Here is a 13,718-nt window from a genome sequence, read left to right on the forward strand (position 1 = left end):
AAATGGTCTAAGAGCCATGCCAAAGTCATGCATATTACATTTGTATACGTATCACATGATAAGACAGTCTAACTGTCAGCTGCATGACCAGCCCAGATGAGTGGAACCAATCCAACCGTGCAAAACATGCAAACCTGTAACATTATTTATTTTAGCATTATCTCCAAGGTGTAAATGTGCATGCATTTTTCTGTTCAGAAGCCTCTTGGTTGTTGTGACTAATGGATTCCTGGCTGTCAATAAAACTTAAGTCAGACAAAATTGTTTTAGTACATAAAATGTATTTTTATTTCTGCTTTTACAAGACAAATTGTAACAAGATAACTTGCAAGATAACTTTCAAAAATGAAATACTGAGCTATTGTGTTTTGTATTCTACTACAAGAATTTGAGTTGTTCTCTCTCCAGATCTCTTGATTGTTCTCAATTAATGAGGTTTGTTGGTGCTGATATTCCTTACAGAGTAGATGGTGTTTTATTAATTTTTTTGACAGTTTTATATTAAACAGCATTATAGTTACCTACATTTACACAAAAAAGTGTGCCTGATAGATTTATCTAACAGCGAGACAGATAGTCTAACAGAGAATCTCACAAAAATCACCTCAAAAACTAAAATTAAATGAATTATACTACAAGTATAGAATTTGAAGCCATTTCAGGATAATAATTTATAGTTTTCTGTATTTTTTATATGCAACATATATATATGTATATACATACATAGACTCAGGAGTTAATTAATATTTCTCAAACCAGAAACAAGATTAGCAACATCTATACCTATACCTTTATAACTTTATCTATAATAATGTTTTCTTTTTAACACCGAGCATTCTGTATAGAATACATTTATGTGAAAGTGTAGTCACTAAATTATACAAATACATCACTTCCAGGATCAGAGTAGGCAGTAGCACTTATTTGGTTTCTTTTCAATGCACCAAATGGAAAAGTCAAACATTATTAGTTGTGATCATCTACATAGCATTTCTGAAGCTAAGTAATTTTAATAATCAACTGCAAAATGTACCTTTTAGACACATATAAAATCTACATCCAGGTATTTATAAGTCCAAGCACAAGGATCAGAGAAAACTGTGTTCGCTACATGAACAGAACATCGCTTTCTTGCATTACACCTGGAAAGACAATAACAAGTACTTTAAAATATATTTAATATAACATTGACATAAGAATTATGTTTTTCTTGCTCTTGTAAATTATGCGTAAAATTTAATTGCAAACAAACTATTTTTTCTCTGCCGTTTGTTAATCGTACCGATGGGACATTATACGGAGGGATGATCTTTGGAAGCAGTTCATATTTGAGGTGTGAACATCTAATATCCCCCGAGTGCATGTTGTGCGATCAGTCCGCCCATAGTTGGCTTTATTGATCTTTATTACTCCGGAAACTGACACATGTAAAAACAACAACAAAAAATGTATAATCAATTAATTTATTAATTTAAAAGTATAATGAGAATAGTGGTAAATCTTCCATTGCTTCCTGTCACTCTCAAACTGTCCTATTTGGGCACAAAAGGCCGAAAAATATAAATTAGAAATGACTGAATTACTCACGACAGCGGAGTTTCATAAACCCTCCTTCACAGACCACTGCTCTTTTTGCTTCTACTCCTGCAGGGAGGAAACATGCCAGAAAATAATACAATTATTTAATTTTATTCTGTACTTAAATCTTTTTTATTTAATGACTTTGTACCTTATATCTATAGTCAACTAGCATTCTTACCTTGCCGACACAGAAAGAGCAGCACTGAAAGTCAAAATCACAAGAGACCAATTGAAACACTGAACTGAACATTTGAAATCATTGAAGTTAAACTATTACTCCACTTCCAGAATGAAAATGTCCCTTATTTCCCATCCAAGATGAAAGAAGAAATTAAGTTTTTTTGGTCCATATAGTGGACTTTGGTGCTCAACAGATTGAAGGTTAAAAATGGAGTTTCAGTGCAGCTTCAAAGGGCTCTACACGATTCCAGCGAGGAATAAGGGTCTTATCTAATGAAACGATCCTTTTGAAGCTGCATTGAAACTGCATTTTTAACTTTGAGTCTGTTAAGTGCCATTGCAGTCCACCATATGGAAAAAAATCCTGGAATGTTTTCCACAAATTTTTTTTATTTGTGACAAAAAAAAGAAGAAAAGAAAAACATGAACATCTTGAATGACATGCGGGTAAGTAAATTATCAAGAAATTTTAATTCAGTAAGTGGAGCAATCTTTAAATTCTAAATGAATACTTACAAATGATCCAGATTAGCTTTTGCACCAGCATGTTGAATGTGTGAACAGAAGGAAAACTATAGTATTCTCACAAGAAAACACACGTGCACATTGTATTTATAATACACACAGATCCATCATAATCTGGAAATAACAGATAACAAATCTTTTTGACTTGGTTGATTGTACATTGCAAATGTTTTATGATTCGATATTATCCAGTTTTACTGTTTATTGATCATATGTTTAGTCAGAACCAACTGAGACATTTTCCAGGAAAATTGTAATAATAAATGTTACTTCCTTATGCTGGGCCTTTTTATTAGTAGATAAAGTTTTGTGATCTTTGGTTTGTCATAAAAGTGTTTGTTTTTTTTTAACCAGGAAATCTCAAATACTATGGCCTTTATACTGTTCTTGAGCACTGAGAATTCTTGGTTATTTATCTGCATGCTTTGACCATGCATTGGACTTTTACCATTTTGGCATGCTTAGAAATACAATGATAAAAATACCTCCTGCATCTGATAAGATCAATGAACTGCCCAAATTACAAGTGAGAAGAAAATATAAGCTTCTATCAGTGTTTAATTTACTGTACATATTCTTTTCCTATAAAACATATAACTGGCCATCTGTTTCAAATAGTTCTAATCAATAATATTTTTATTTATATATTTTTTTTCAACCCATTAAATGCTACTGTAATAGGCTGTGCCATGTTATATGATTTTTCAAAGACATCAGTGTGTGTGAAGGAGGGAAGGCATATTTAATTTCAACTGAAAAATTATATAAAGTTTATTTTTGGTTTGAGATTTTATTGAATTTATTTAATAAACAAGTTTCACAATTTCAGTTGAATTACAAAACCCCTGACACACGCAAAAAAAAAAACATTCACTCATATACATAAGACACCTTTAACACTATCAATGATCACAGTATCCTTCACAGTACCTTGTTTGAGCAACCACATCATTTCACTATGTCTTGCTGGATAACTCTGTTTATGTCACAAATTATATTTGTATCCGAGCCCTAAAGGTCCATGGCATGTTTTTGAGAATAATCTATCAGAGCAAGAAATCTTTCTGTTATGTATGTATATTTTTAACTGTTTATCTGATCATTCAACTGTTTGCCAGAGGTGGGCCATGTGTGGCAATGACGGCACGGCGGGGATTCCGGCAAAATAACATGAGGGCTGATTGTTGGGGGGAGGAGTGTGGCAGCATATTATCTGGCAGCATATTATGTGACCCATGCTAAACAAGATAAATACAGTATTGCATGATAATGATTAAATGATCACAGACATTTAAATAAAGTGTAGTATTGTTAAAATGTAGTCTTTGAAATGGCAAGTCAAAACAGAATGAAACATTATCATTTAAAAATTAAGCAAATCAGTCAAGTGCATTAAACTGCACTTAATTAGAATTTTATTACATTTTATATTATTATTCCTGGTACAAATAATCTTAGAATCCTTATGGGCCACACACTGATCTATAATAGTATCCATGTAATGCTTGGTGTGAGGACCAGATCCAAATTCAAACCGCATTCATTGGCGATATGGATCTCTTTCCTCTGTAGCTACTGTTTAAAAATGTGCCATTAAGAAGTTTTACAAGTTTTATGGCAGTGATATCAAATGCTCATTGGCTGTCGCCGGTTTCGTCACAGATTACGACATGTCGTGTTTCAGGTGATGCATGTTTTGAATGAGAATTGAGATGTAACCTATCGCTGGGCTAACTATGATTAGCAATGTGTATTATTTTAAGAGACCATTCAAAGGATGGCACACACATCTATAGCTGTATGTTTGTTTAACATTTAAACTGGCTAGTGCGCTGAAGGTTGGCGACTTTTCACCTATAAAAATTAAACTTGCTGATTTACTAGATAAAACCAACACACCAGTTCATAGATAATTTGACCTGATATGAAGTGTGCACTGCAAACACGAGCATTATTTATTATCATTTCCGTCCAGTCTGTACTCCGTATTGCATTCAACCAAAATTGTCTTCTTGATTTCTGTGAAGGAATGTCTGGCGGGATCCGGTGAAACTTTAGTTTTGAAAGGAAAGTGCTGTTCATTCTATTCTGGCAGCCAAAAACCCAACAAGAAGACATTTTAAAGTCAAAACCTCAAACTTTTAGCGCACCTGCTATGAGTTTTGCCTGTTTTGCCTCCAGCTAGAGTGGTGACATCACAGTGATGTGACGATTAAGGGGTCTATATATAAGGTAATATGAAATATTAATATTCCCAGACAGCAATATAGTGTTGGGCCATATCCAGCCCACATGAAATCCATTCAGGCCGAAACTGCTTGCTATCTGGATTGGGTCTGGGCTATATAAGGCTCAGGTGTGGCTCAGATTTGGGGATTCTGGTTTACTTAAGAATTGACACCAATCATAAAACCTGTTTTGGCCCAGTTCAGGCCAGCTGAGGTTGAGGTCTTTTATCCAGTTCTCGGCCACTTCAGGGCCGTCATTCTTTACAGTGCTTCCCTCCTCCATCCTATGACCCGGAAACCAATCGAGCACAGCCATCTTGAAGGACATCTCAATTCTCTAATTGCACCATGAGGAGGCTAGGATCGAGGAGTGAGGATACGCAGGTGTATGGGAAAGTCTTTTATTGACTTGACATTTACGCACATATAAATTCTCCCCTTTCACTCATACAGCCAAAATATACTGCGATTGCCTTTATAACCTGCCCAAAAACAAACAGTAAACAGCTCTGAGGGAACATTTGTATTCTATATCTTTATGAATAAAATGGTTTGTTTCATGCAAAGCAGGCCTTTCCAATCACTCGAAAAGACGCAACACTCGTTAAAGGTGATTCATCCGCATAAAACTGAACGATATTCAGCACCGCAATGATTTTATAGATAGTCTATAAAAACCTGTATTTTACGGAAGAAAGCGTTAATTCGATGGCGCTAAGAACTGCTCTTTCCAGAAGAGAAGCAAATCCCCGCGTTAAATAGCTAACTCAACCACTGGGTTAAGGCTGGCCCAAGATCGGAGTAACAAAAAAACTACCCAAAACACTGAACCCCCCCCAAAAGTGTGAATGTGTGTGAAAGTTTGGTGGCAGATTTCATTTCAACCAGCGATTTATTTGAATGAAGCTTTTTAAAAAAAACATTTCAAAGCAGATTCGAGAGAAACAGAAAGAGTATGCCAAAAAGGATGTGCCGCTTCTGCTCTTCCAGGCGGTTTCCTCACCTTCTGATGCGGATCATGCTCTGTAACATTTAGACAAATCATGTATTGCAGCATTATGGTTTTCACTAAGATTCTGAGTCAAAGTATACGATTAACCAATTTAAAAAAAGGTGTGCAAAGCTTACCCTCCGAGAGAAAGAAAGGAAACCCCACTAAAATCAAACTGCCCCTTAATTTATTCCCCACTACTCTTATTTGAAAATAAGATAAACTTTTTTACTCCCTAAACTCATACGCAGCAATACGTCACTTCCAGGTACTTATAGACTCCTACACATGCTTCGATTCGAGGAGCCTGATTCGACTACCAATCTCTTCGAATATTCATGGGCCATTCTGACTATATGCAAGCGCTCCAATATCTGATTTCACATAGAACTTGCAGTTTTCTCCAAATAAGTTAATATGCAGCCTATTATGATAAAGCTGTAAGAATCTGAAAAGAAAGAAGCTTTAAATTAATATTATAAAGTGCGTGAATACCTCCAACCACCCTTAGAGATTTATGTTTCACTTTCCATAATCCGTGACTGACAGAGGAGCATCTTGGTGGCAGGCATTTAAAACTTTACCAAGACTCAAACTGACACAGACAGAGACTGGATTTTGTTCGAACAGGTAGGGTACAAGTGATTTCATAACATTTCAGCCGGTGTATATCGTGGATAAATTATTTACCTGATTTAAGATGCATCTGGTTTTGAGTCAAGCACTTCATTGTAGAACAATGGTGATATCTCTTCAGCTCGCAGCACGAGCAGGTCAAACTACAAAGCAGAATATTACTAACTATGACTGGACTGTCACACCCATACCATTATAATGAGAACACCATTATAATTAAACACTGAATATTTAGAGTTTAGCTGCCATGCTTCTGCTCATTTGTTTCGTGAAGAACGCGTCCACAAAAGGAGTCCACATTCAGAGCCCCACAGATATGTTCATGTCCATTCTGCGTCTTTTTGCAGAGAGCCTAAGTCTTAATATTAATGTTATGTTGCATAAATAACGAAGCGTATTCTAAATGAAATTATGAGTTTAATCCCATTGATTAAAAATTTGCTATCATATGCTGTGTGTGTGTGTGTGTGTGTGTGTGTGACATAATTCCCATACTCTAATTAGTAAATAAATAATAAGAATAAATGTTTTTACTCATAAACCCACATGCAGGAAAACAGCATTTTCTCACATGTTGATATGATATATGGATGTGAAAGGCAGTTGTGTCATCTTCTGGTGAATGTTAAAATATGAAATATGTGTATTAAGATTAGTATTAGTACATTATTAGTACATTACATTATTATTAAACCAAGTTAAGCATTTTAGAATGTCCCGCGTGGTTGTCGTAACATGTGATCAAGCGCAAAATGTGTTGGAAACATCAAATGTTGTACCGAACTCGACCTGTGGAGATAGAAAATGTATACAACAGATGCAAGAAAAACGATGCAGTTTAGCCTGGTTATGGATATCCTGATGTTTACTGTTTACCATGGTATCCACACTTTAAAAAATGACTCTGATTTTAACAATAAAGAACTGTGAAAATGCTACAATACAAACCTGTTTACTGGTTAATGGTAGTTTCCTGTAAACTTTACAGGGAAAAACCGTAAACTTACGTTCCCAGAATCCTCTGCGTTGCATTTCAAATTTTGTTTGAATTTGATGTTTTTTCTTTGAAATAACTATGTTTCTTCTTATTTTTTCTCATCTGTTATGTTTATTAGGTTTGTATGTTACATAACATGTTGTTAAATTAATGTTTATTGCATATTTCAGTTTAATGAGTCTCACCATGATGGTGTTTAGTGCTTGTGTGAATGACACCGTGCACCTTCTATTTACCTTATTATTTAAAAGCTGCTTGTGATGGGATTTGTTTCACCACGTGACTTTCTCATCATCACCTGCTTTTGATGGTTACCAGTGTAATACAAAGGTACAAAACAGATTTCAGTACTTCAGTAAGTTTGTATATTAATATTATATCAGTTAAATTATGTTATTAAACTGTAAATATAAAGTAAAACCGTTAAACCTACTACAGTGTAACTGTATTTTGTGCGGTATAAAACCGTTAAACCAAAAATGGTTTTACCATATTTTTTACTGTATAATTCTGGCCACCAAAGCTGCCGGTTTTTTACCGTATATTTTACGGAAGCATTGCACACTACACTACAGTGCACTACACCGACTGATAATTGATTACCAGGTCAGGTCGTAGAGTTAAGCAAAGACAAATATTGGATCTTTAAATTGTCATGAGCTTATGTTGTGTAAGTAGCCAACATGTTTAATGACTATGTTAGACTGAGGTTGAATTTCATAGTGCAAATGAGCCTTGTAAGTTAAACTATTTAATTTGCAATTGATTTGGCAGTCACTGTAGTGAATGTTTGTGTGTTTAAAAAAAAAAAATGGGGATGTAATGATTGGTATCATCGTCATATGTGAAACTGCATTACCCATAAAAGCGGAGGGTCACAGGAAGTGACGTGTGGAGAATGTTAATAAAGAGCCCGCAATGGTTACACATACCGCATGGTTTCTCTGAATTGTGATTGATTTAATAATATTTCATGATAGAGTGAACAAAAAGCATTAAAGTAATCTTCAGAATACTGAAGTATTCAGAATACTTAATGCTTTTTGTTCATGATAGAGTGAACAAAAAGCATTAAAGTAATCTTCAGAATTAAAACAAACAAACAATAAACTCTTGAAATATTTCAGTTTGTGTGCAGTGATTCTTGAATATAAGAAAGTTTGCTTTTTTGAATTAAATTACAAAAAAATAATCATACCCAGGACTGGAATCTGTATTTGAATATCTAATAATTCTTGCAGTGGTACTATTGAAAGGTGCTTTTCCAGGAGGACACACTTTAGACCAAGTCTGCTGGTATTTCTGTGGTGAAGGGGTGGCCGTCTATTAAAACATGCGATACATATATATATATATATATATATATATATATATATATATATATATATATATATATATATATATATATATATATATATATGTATGTATATGTATATAAAATTTAATTAAAACAAATTAATGGTTGTTACTTAGAAACCTTAATTGGAGGCAGAAGACATGGTGCAGTGTGCTCTCCTAACACATATCCCTTCTTACTCTCAGGTCTGTGTTGGAGCTCATATGTAAGTGTACCCACCTGGGAACTGCTTAGTTAGGTGAAAGGAATAACACATTCTATATTATAGATCAGTGGCGCCACCCCGTGTTGTCATTGCGTCCTGATGTTTACTGGTTACCATGGTATCCAGGTGCAAACGAATGCTGATGAATGCAAGAGCTGTTTAAAACAAGCCTCGCGGTCACTGATCTGTAATAGAAATATATATAGAGGAGTGATTGCGGTTTAAGCGAACAATGTATTTCATGAAACGTGAAAATCCATGTAAACGTGATCAATTAATGATTTTTTTATTTTTTTTTATTTTACAAAAACATTGATATAGTAAGTATGCTATACTAAAGAAAATGAGTCCTCAAATATTGTGTCATGAACAGAGACAGAAAAAGAACTAGTGAGGTAACATGCCTGTAAGTTAATAATAGGGCCTATTTGCAGTATTTACAGTATTTATAATATTTACAATCTCCAGAAATCATTTGGCAAGTCTGGCCTATAAATCCAAATACATGATCTGGTCAAAAGACTTTAAAGATAGTCTTAAAGGAAAATTGATCTGGTGTCAAGGTGATTTAAATGGATGTTTAAAGACAGTTTCAGCTAAGTGTACACATTTCTCAACATTACATTTTGAAAATGTAATAGTTTTATAATTTAAAACCTAACAAAACCGGTTTGGGGGGAATTGTTTAAGTGTGATTAGCCTATTTTAAACAAATTGCTACATGAAGAAACATCTGAGGTAAGATCTCACCCAGCTTTCAGATTAAGATGCCTGCCAATCTTAAAACTTCCCATGCACATGATGTAACCTATTTTAACATTCACCAGAAGATGACACAGCTGCCTTGCACAACCATATATCATGTAAGCATGTGAGAATATGCTGTTCTCCTATGTGTGGGTTATGAGTAAAAACATTTTTTCTTAGTTTTGATTGACTAATTAGCGTGGTAGTAATTATATAACACACACACACACACAACTGTTTTGATACATTTTAAACACTATTTTCTCCAAGAGTTGGATTGATTTTCAACATCTTAATAAAGTTGGTTCATTGTTACAGAGCCCCGCACATGACATGTGAGAAAAAATTTTGTGCGCATGATTTAGCAAATCGAGGGAGCGCAATAGTAATCGTGTGCACGTTTTAGTACAGTGAGGGAACGAATTAGAAAATCATGCACACAATTTATTTATTTTTTCTTGCATGTCATGCGGGGCTCCGTTCATTGTGTACTTTAGCTCAGAATCTCAATAAAATCTGTAATACTGCAATGTTCTGCATGATCTGTATCAGTTGGTGAGGAAACATCCTTTTCTTTAGAACTGCTATTTTTGTTTCTGTTTTTTTAAAGCTGCTCTGAAAAAAACTAAAATTAAAAGCTTTATAAAAATATAAAAATTTATGAAATCTTCCCTCCTTCACACACACTGATGTTCTTTGAACAATCATAAGCAAATATGAATAAGTATAATACATACAGAAGTATATAAAACACTGATAGAAGCTTATACGTTCTTCTAAGTTATAATTCAGTCAGTTCATTGATTTTATCAGAATGTAGCAGGTGTTTTTGTCACTGTATTTTTAATCATGCCAAAATGGTAAGAGTACAATATATGGTCAATGCATGCAGATAAATAACCAAGAATACTTAGTACTCAAGATCAGTATATAAAGACCATAGTATTTGAGATTTCCTGGTTCAAAAAACACTTTTATGACCAACCAAAGATCACAAAACGATATCTACTGCTAAAATGGCCCAGCATAAGGAAGTACCATTTATTATTACAACTTTTCTGGAAATTGTCTGTCTCAGTTGTGTCTTAAAGGTGATTGAACATATGATCAATAAACAGTAAAATGGGATAATATCGAATCATAAACATTTGCAATGTACAATCAACCAAGTATACAATCTGTTATTTCCAGATGAAGGATCTGCGTGTGTTGTAAATATCATGTGCACATGTGTCTAGAGTTTTTTTTCTGTTCACACATTCAACATGTTGTTGCAAAAGCTAAGCGTGATCATTTGTAAGTATTCGTTTAGAATTTAAAAGATTACTTCACTTCAAGAATAAAACATTCCTGATAATTTACTCACCCACTGTAAAAAAAAAAAAGTTTTACAAAATAAGTTTGGCAGCTGTAGTTTCCAGAATAATTTTGTAAAACAATAGGAAAAAAAAGAGAAAGACTGCCAACACATGTCAGGACAGATAAGGACCCAAGAGTGGATGAGGCTGAAAAATATTTTTCTTAACAGAAGACAGACGATGGCCTAAAGTCCCAAAAAACAAAAATAAACACTACTTAGTTCTGAAAAAATGTCTCCGTCTTTAACTTCCAACTGCATAGCGTACAGGCAATGTAAAAAATTTAGCTGAAACAAAAAATAACAATAAACAAAAAGAACAAAAAGAAAAGAAGAAAGAGAAAAAAGGACAGATCACACCCAAGTCCTGACAGCAAACTGTGAGTGAAAATGTTAAATTATTCTATATTTAGAGTATAAAACTCTAAGAAAATTGGATTGTAAACCAGTAAATTGAAAAGTAAAAGAAAGCCACATGAAGAATCAAAACTCATGACAAGCAGCTTTGTCACAAGCAGAAGTATATACTAACATATAGAAGGTGACATATAGAGTCATTCATGCAAACACAAAACACCATCATGGTAACACACATGATACTTAAATAATGCAATAAACTTTCATTAAACGACAGAAGATGCAACAAGTATTTCTATGGCTTGAGTGGAAATCTCCAACATGTCCCGAGCCCTTGAGGTGGGATGATTGGTTTCTCGAGGTGACTCGTGCTTGTTTTCAGTGCCCTATTACAGTGCCTTTTGTCCTGGAAGCGCACAGATGAGCTCACCAGGTTGTGGATGGCACCTTTTACTGCCTCCCCGTGTCTTCACGAAAGTTGTGGAGATGGCTCTTGTTCCCCTCAGAGGGCAGTGTGTTCGCATTCTGGACTATCTAGATGATTGGCGGACACTAGCACAATCTCAGGATCGTGATTGTTATGTGACCGTTATGTGAGCACAGGGACCTGGAGCTCCAGCATGTCAGCCTTTTGGGCCTTGGGGTCAACTAGGAAAAGAGTGGTTTACACGGAAGCCTCTATCACCAGCTGGGGGACCACGTACAATGGGCATGCAGTCTCAGGGGTTTGGACAGGCCCGCAGCTGCATTGTCACATCAATTGCCTAGAGTTGTTAGTAGTATGCTTTGCTCTGAACCGCCTCAAATGTTGCTTACGAGGAAAGCATGTGCTGCTGACCTCTCACTGACAGTTGATCTACTCCTTGACCAAGGGGACACTCGGCATGGATGCACTGGCACACAGCTGGAAACAGGGCCTATGCAAATATGCATTTCCCCAAGTGAGCATTCTTGCACAGACACTGTGCAAAGTCAAGGAAGATGAGGAGCAAGTCTTTCTAGTGGCGCGAATTGGCCTACTCGGACCTGTTTCCCCCGAACTAGTGCTCCTCGTGACAGCCCCTTTTTGGTCGATTCCTCTGAGGAAGGATCTACTGACTCAGAGATGGGGCAAGGTTTGGCACCCACATCCAGACCTTTGCAAACTTTATGTCTGGTCCCTGGACAGGAAGTGGAGGTTCTAGGTGCCTTCCATTCTGCTGCAAGGGCTGGAGCGAAAGCTGTCTCCCTCACCCTCAAAGTCCATGTTGCAATTTTTACTGCGAACCATGACCCCATGATTGGGAAGTCTTTAGGTAAGCATGACCTCATCATCAAGTTCCTTAGCAGGACCAGGAGGTTAAATCCTTCCTGGCCTCCCTCCATACTCTCTTGGGACCTGACTCTACTGCTAGAATCACTACAGCAGGGCCCATTCGATACTTTTTATTCAGTTGAGCTAAAGTTTCTTTCATTGAAAACTCTGCTCCAGCTTGCATTAGCCTCCATCAAGAGGGTAGGGGACCTGCATGCATTTTCGGCTGACAATTTTTTGCCTAGTGTTTGGGCCGGCTGATTCCCAGGTAATCCTAAATTCCCGGCCCAGCTACGTGCCCAATGTCCCACTACACCCTTCAAAGACCAAGTGTGTACCTGCAAGCACTGCCCCTGGAGGAGGCAGACCCAGTCCTGGGACACGTAGACCGGACCCAAAGCTTCAGGACTTCAGACCAGCTCTTTGTCTTTTATGGAGGCCAGCAGAAGGGAAATGGCATCTCTAAGCAGAGGATGGCCCACTGGATTATGGATGCCATAACCCTGGCTTATCAGACATAGGGTGAGCCCTGCCTGTTCAGGTTGTGAGCTCACTCAACTAGAACTGTTGCATCCTCCTGGGTGCTGGCTTGTGGCACCTCGCTGACAGATATTTGTGGAGTTGCAGGCTGGGCAACCCCTATCCCCTAACACGTTTGCTAGGTTCTATAGCCTTTGTATAGAGCCAGTATCCTCCTGTGTTCTCGCCTCAAACAGCTAGAAAATTGCTCCAGAATGTCCATACTGTAGACCCTGTTGAGATCCTCCATCACCCTAGGGAGCTGGACGTAGCAGAACATCCGGTACCAGGCCTTCATGATGAATCCCTGAGAACCGTGGAAAGCTGGGTTCCATGTTGAGACCTATGTGGCACTCGTATTTGTATAGTCCACAGTATAGCCTTAGAGCCTGTGTTTCCCTGTCAGACTTCTGCCTTACCAAGAGAGTTTTAATCACCTCAAATTTCTCAATACACACCTAAACGGATGCTATATGTGTATTTGCTTCTGGAAATTCATTTTGAGTAGGTTTGGGCTTCCGCAGCATCCCTATTCCAAGGGAAAATGGTACATTTTCCCAGTGTTATCCAGTCTCACCCAGTGAGGTACTGCTTTGACAATGGTGACTGGAACTACTTGTTCCGAGCCCCGGCCTACACCTAATATGGGTGCAGGCAGCTTGCACAGGGCACTGAAAGGGGTAGCACCCATGGCGCTTTGGTAGTGATCAACGGCAGCTGGATGCAATAATTGCAAGCCAATGT

At 36.7% G+C, this 13,718-nt stretch overlaps 1 protein-coding gene across 1 annotated transcript; it reads right to left on the minus strand.

Moving 5' to 3' along the window:
• Window positions 1–299: 299 nt before the first annotated feature.
• On the minus strand, window positions 300–2,330 carry LOC128011883 (L-rhamnose-binding lectin CSL3-like). Its single transcript, XM_052594656.1, has 5 exons — window positions 2,278–2,330; window positions 1,760–1,783; window positions 1,588–1,644; window positions 1,283–1,418; window positions 300–1,142 (listed from the first exon to the last, which is right to left on the minus strand). The coding sequence occupies exons 1-5, from the start codon at window positions 2,306–2,308 to the stop codon at window positions 1,037–1,039; spliced, it is 354 nt and encodes a 117-aa protein (XP_052450616.1). The 5' UTR covers window positions 2,309–2,330; the 3' UTR covers window positions 300–1,036.
• Window positions 2,331–13,718: the final 11,388 nt, after the last annotated feature.

This window comes from Carassius gibelio, chromosome B23, assembly GCF_023724105.1.
Source record: "Carassius gibelio isolate Cgi1373 ecotype wild population from Czech Republic chromosome B23, carGib1.2-hapl.c, whole genome shotgun sequence".
Lineage (NCBI taxonomy): Eukaryota > Metazoa > Chordata > Actinopteri > Cypriniformes > Cyprinidae > Carassius > Carassius gibelio.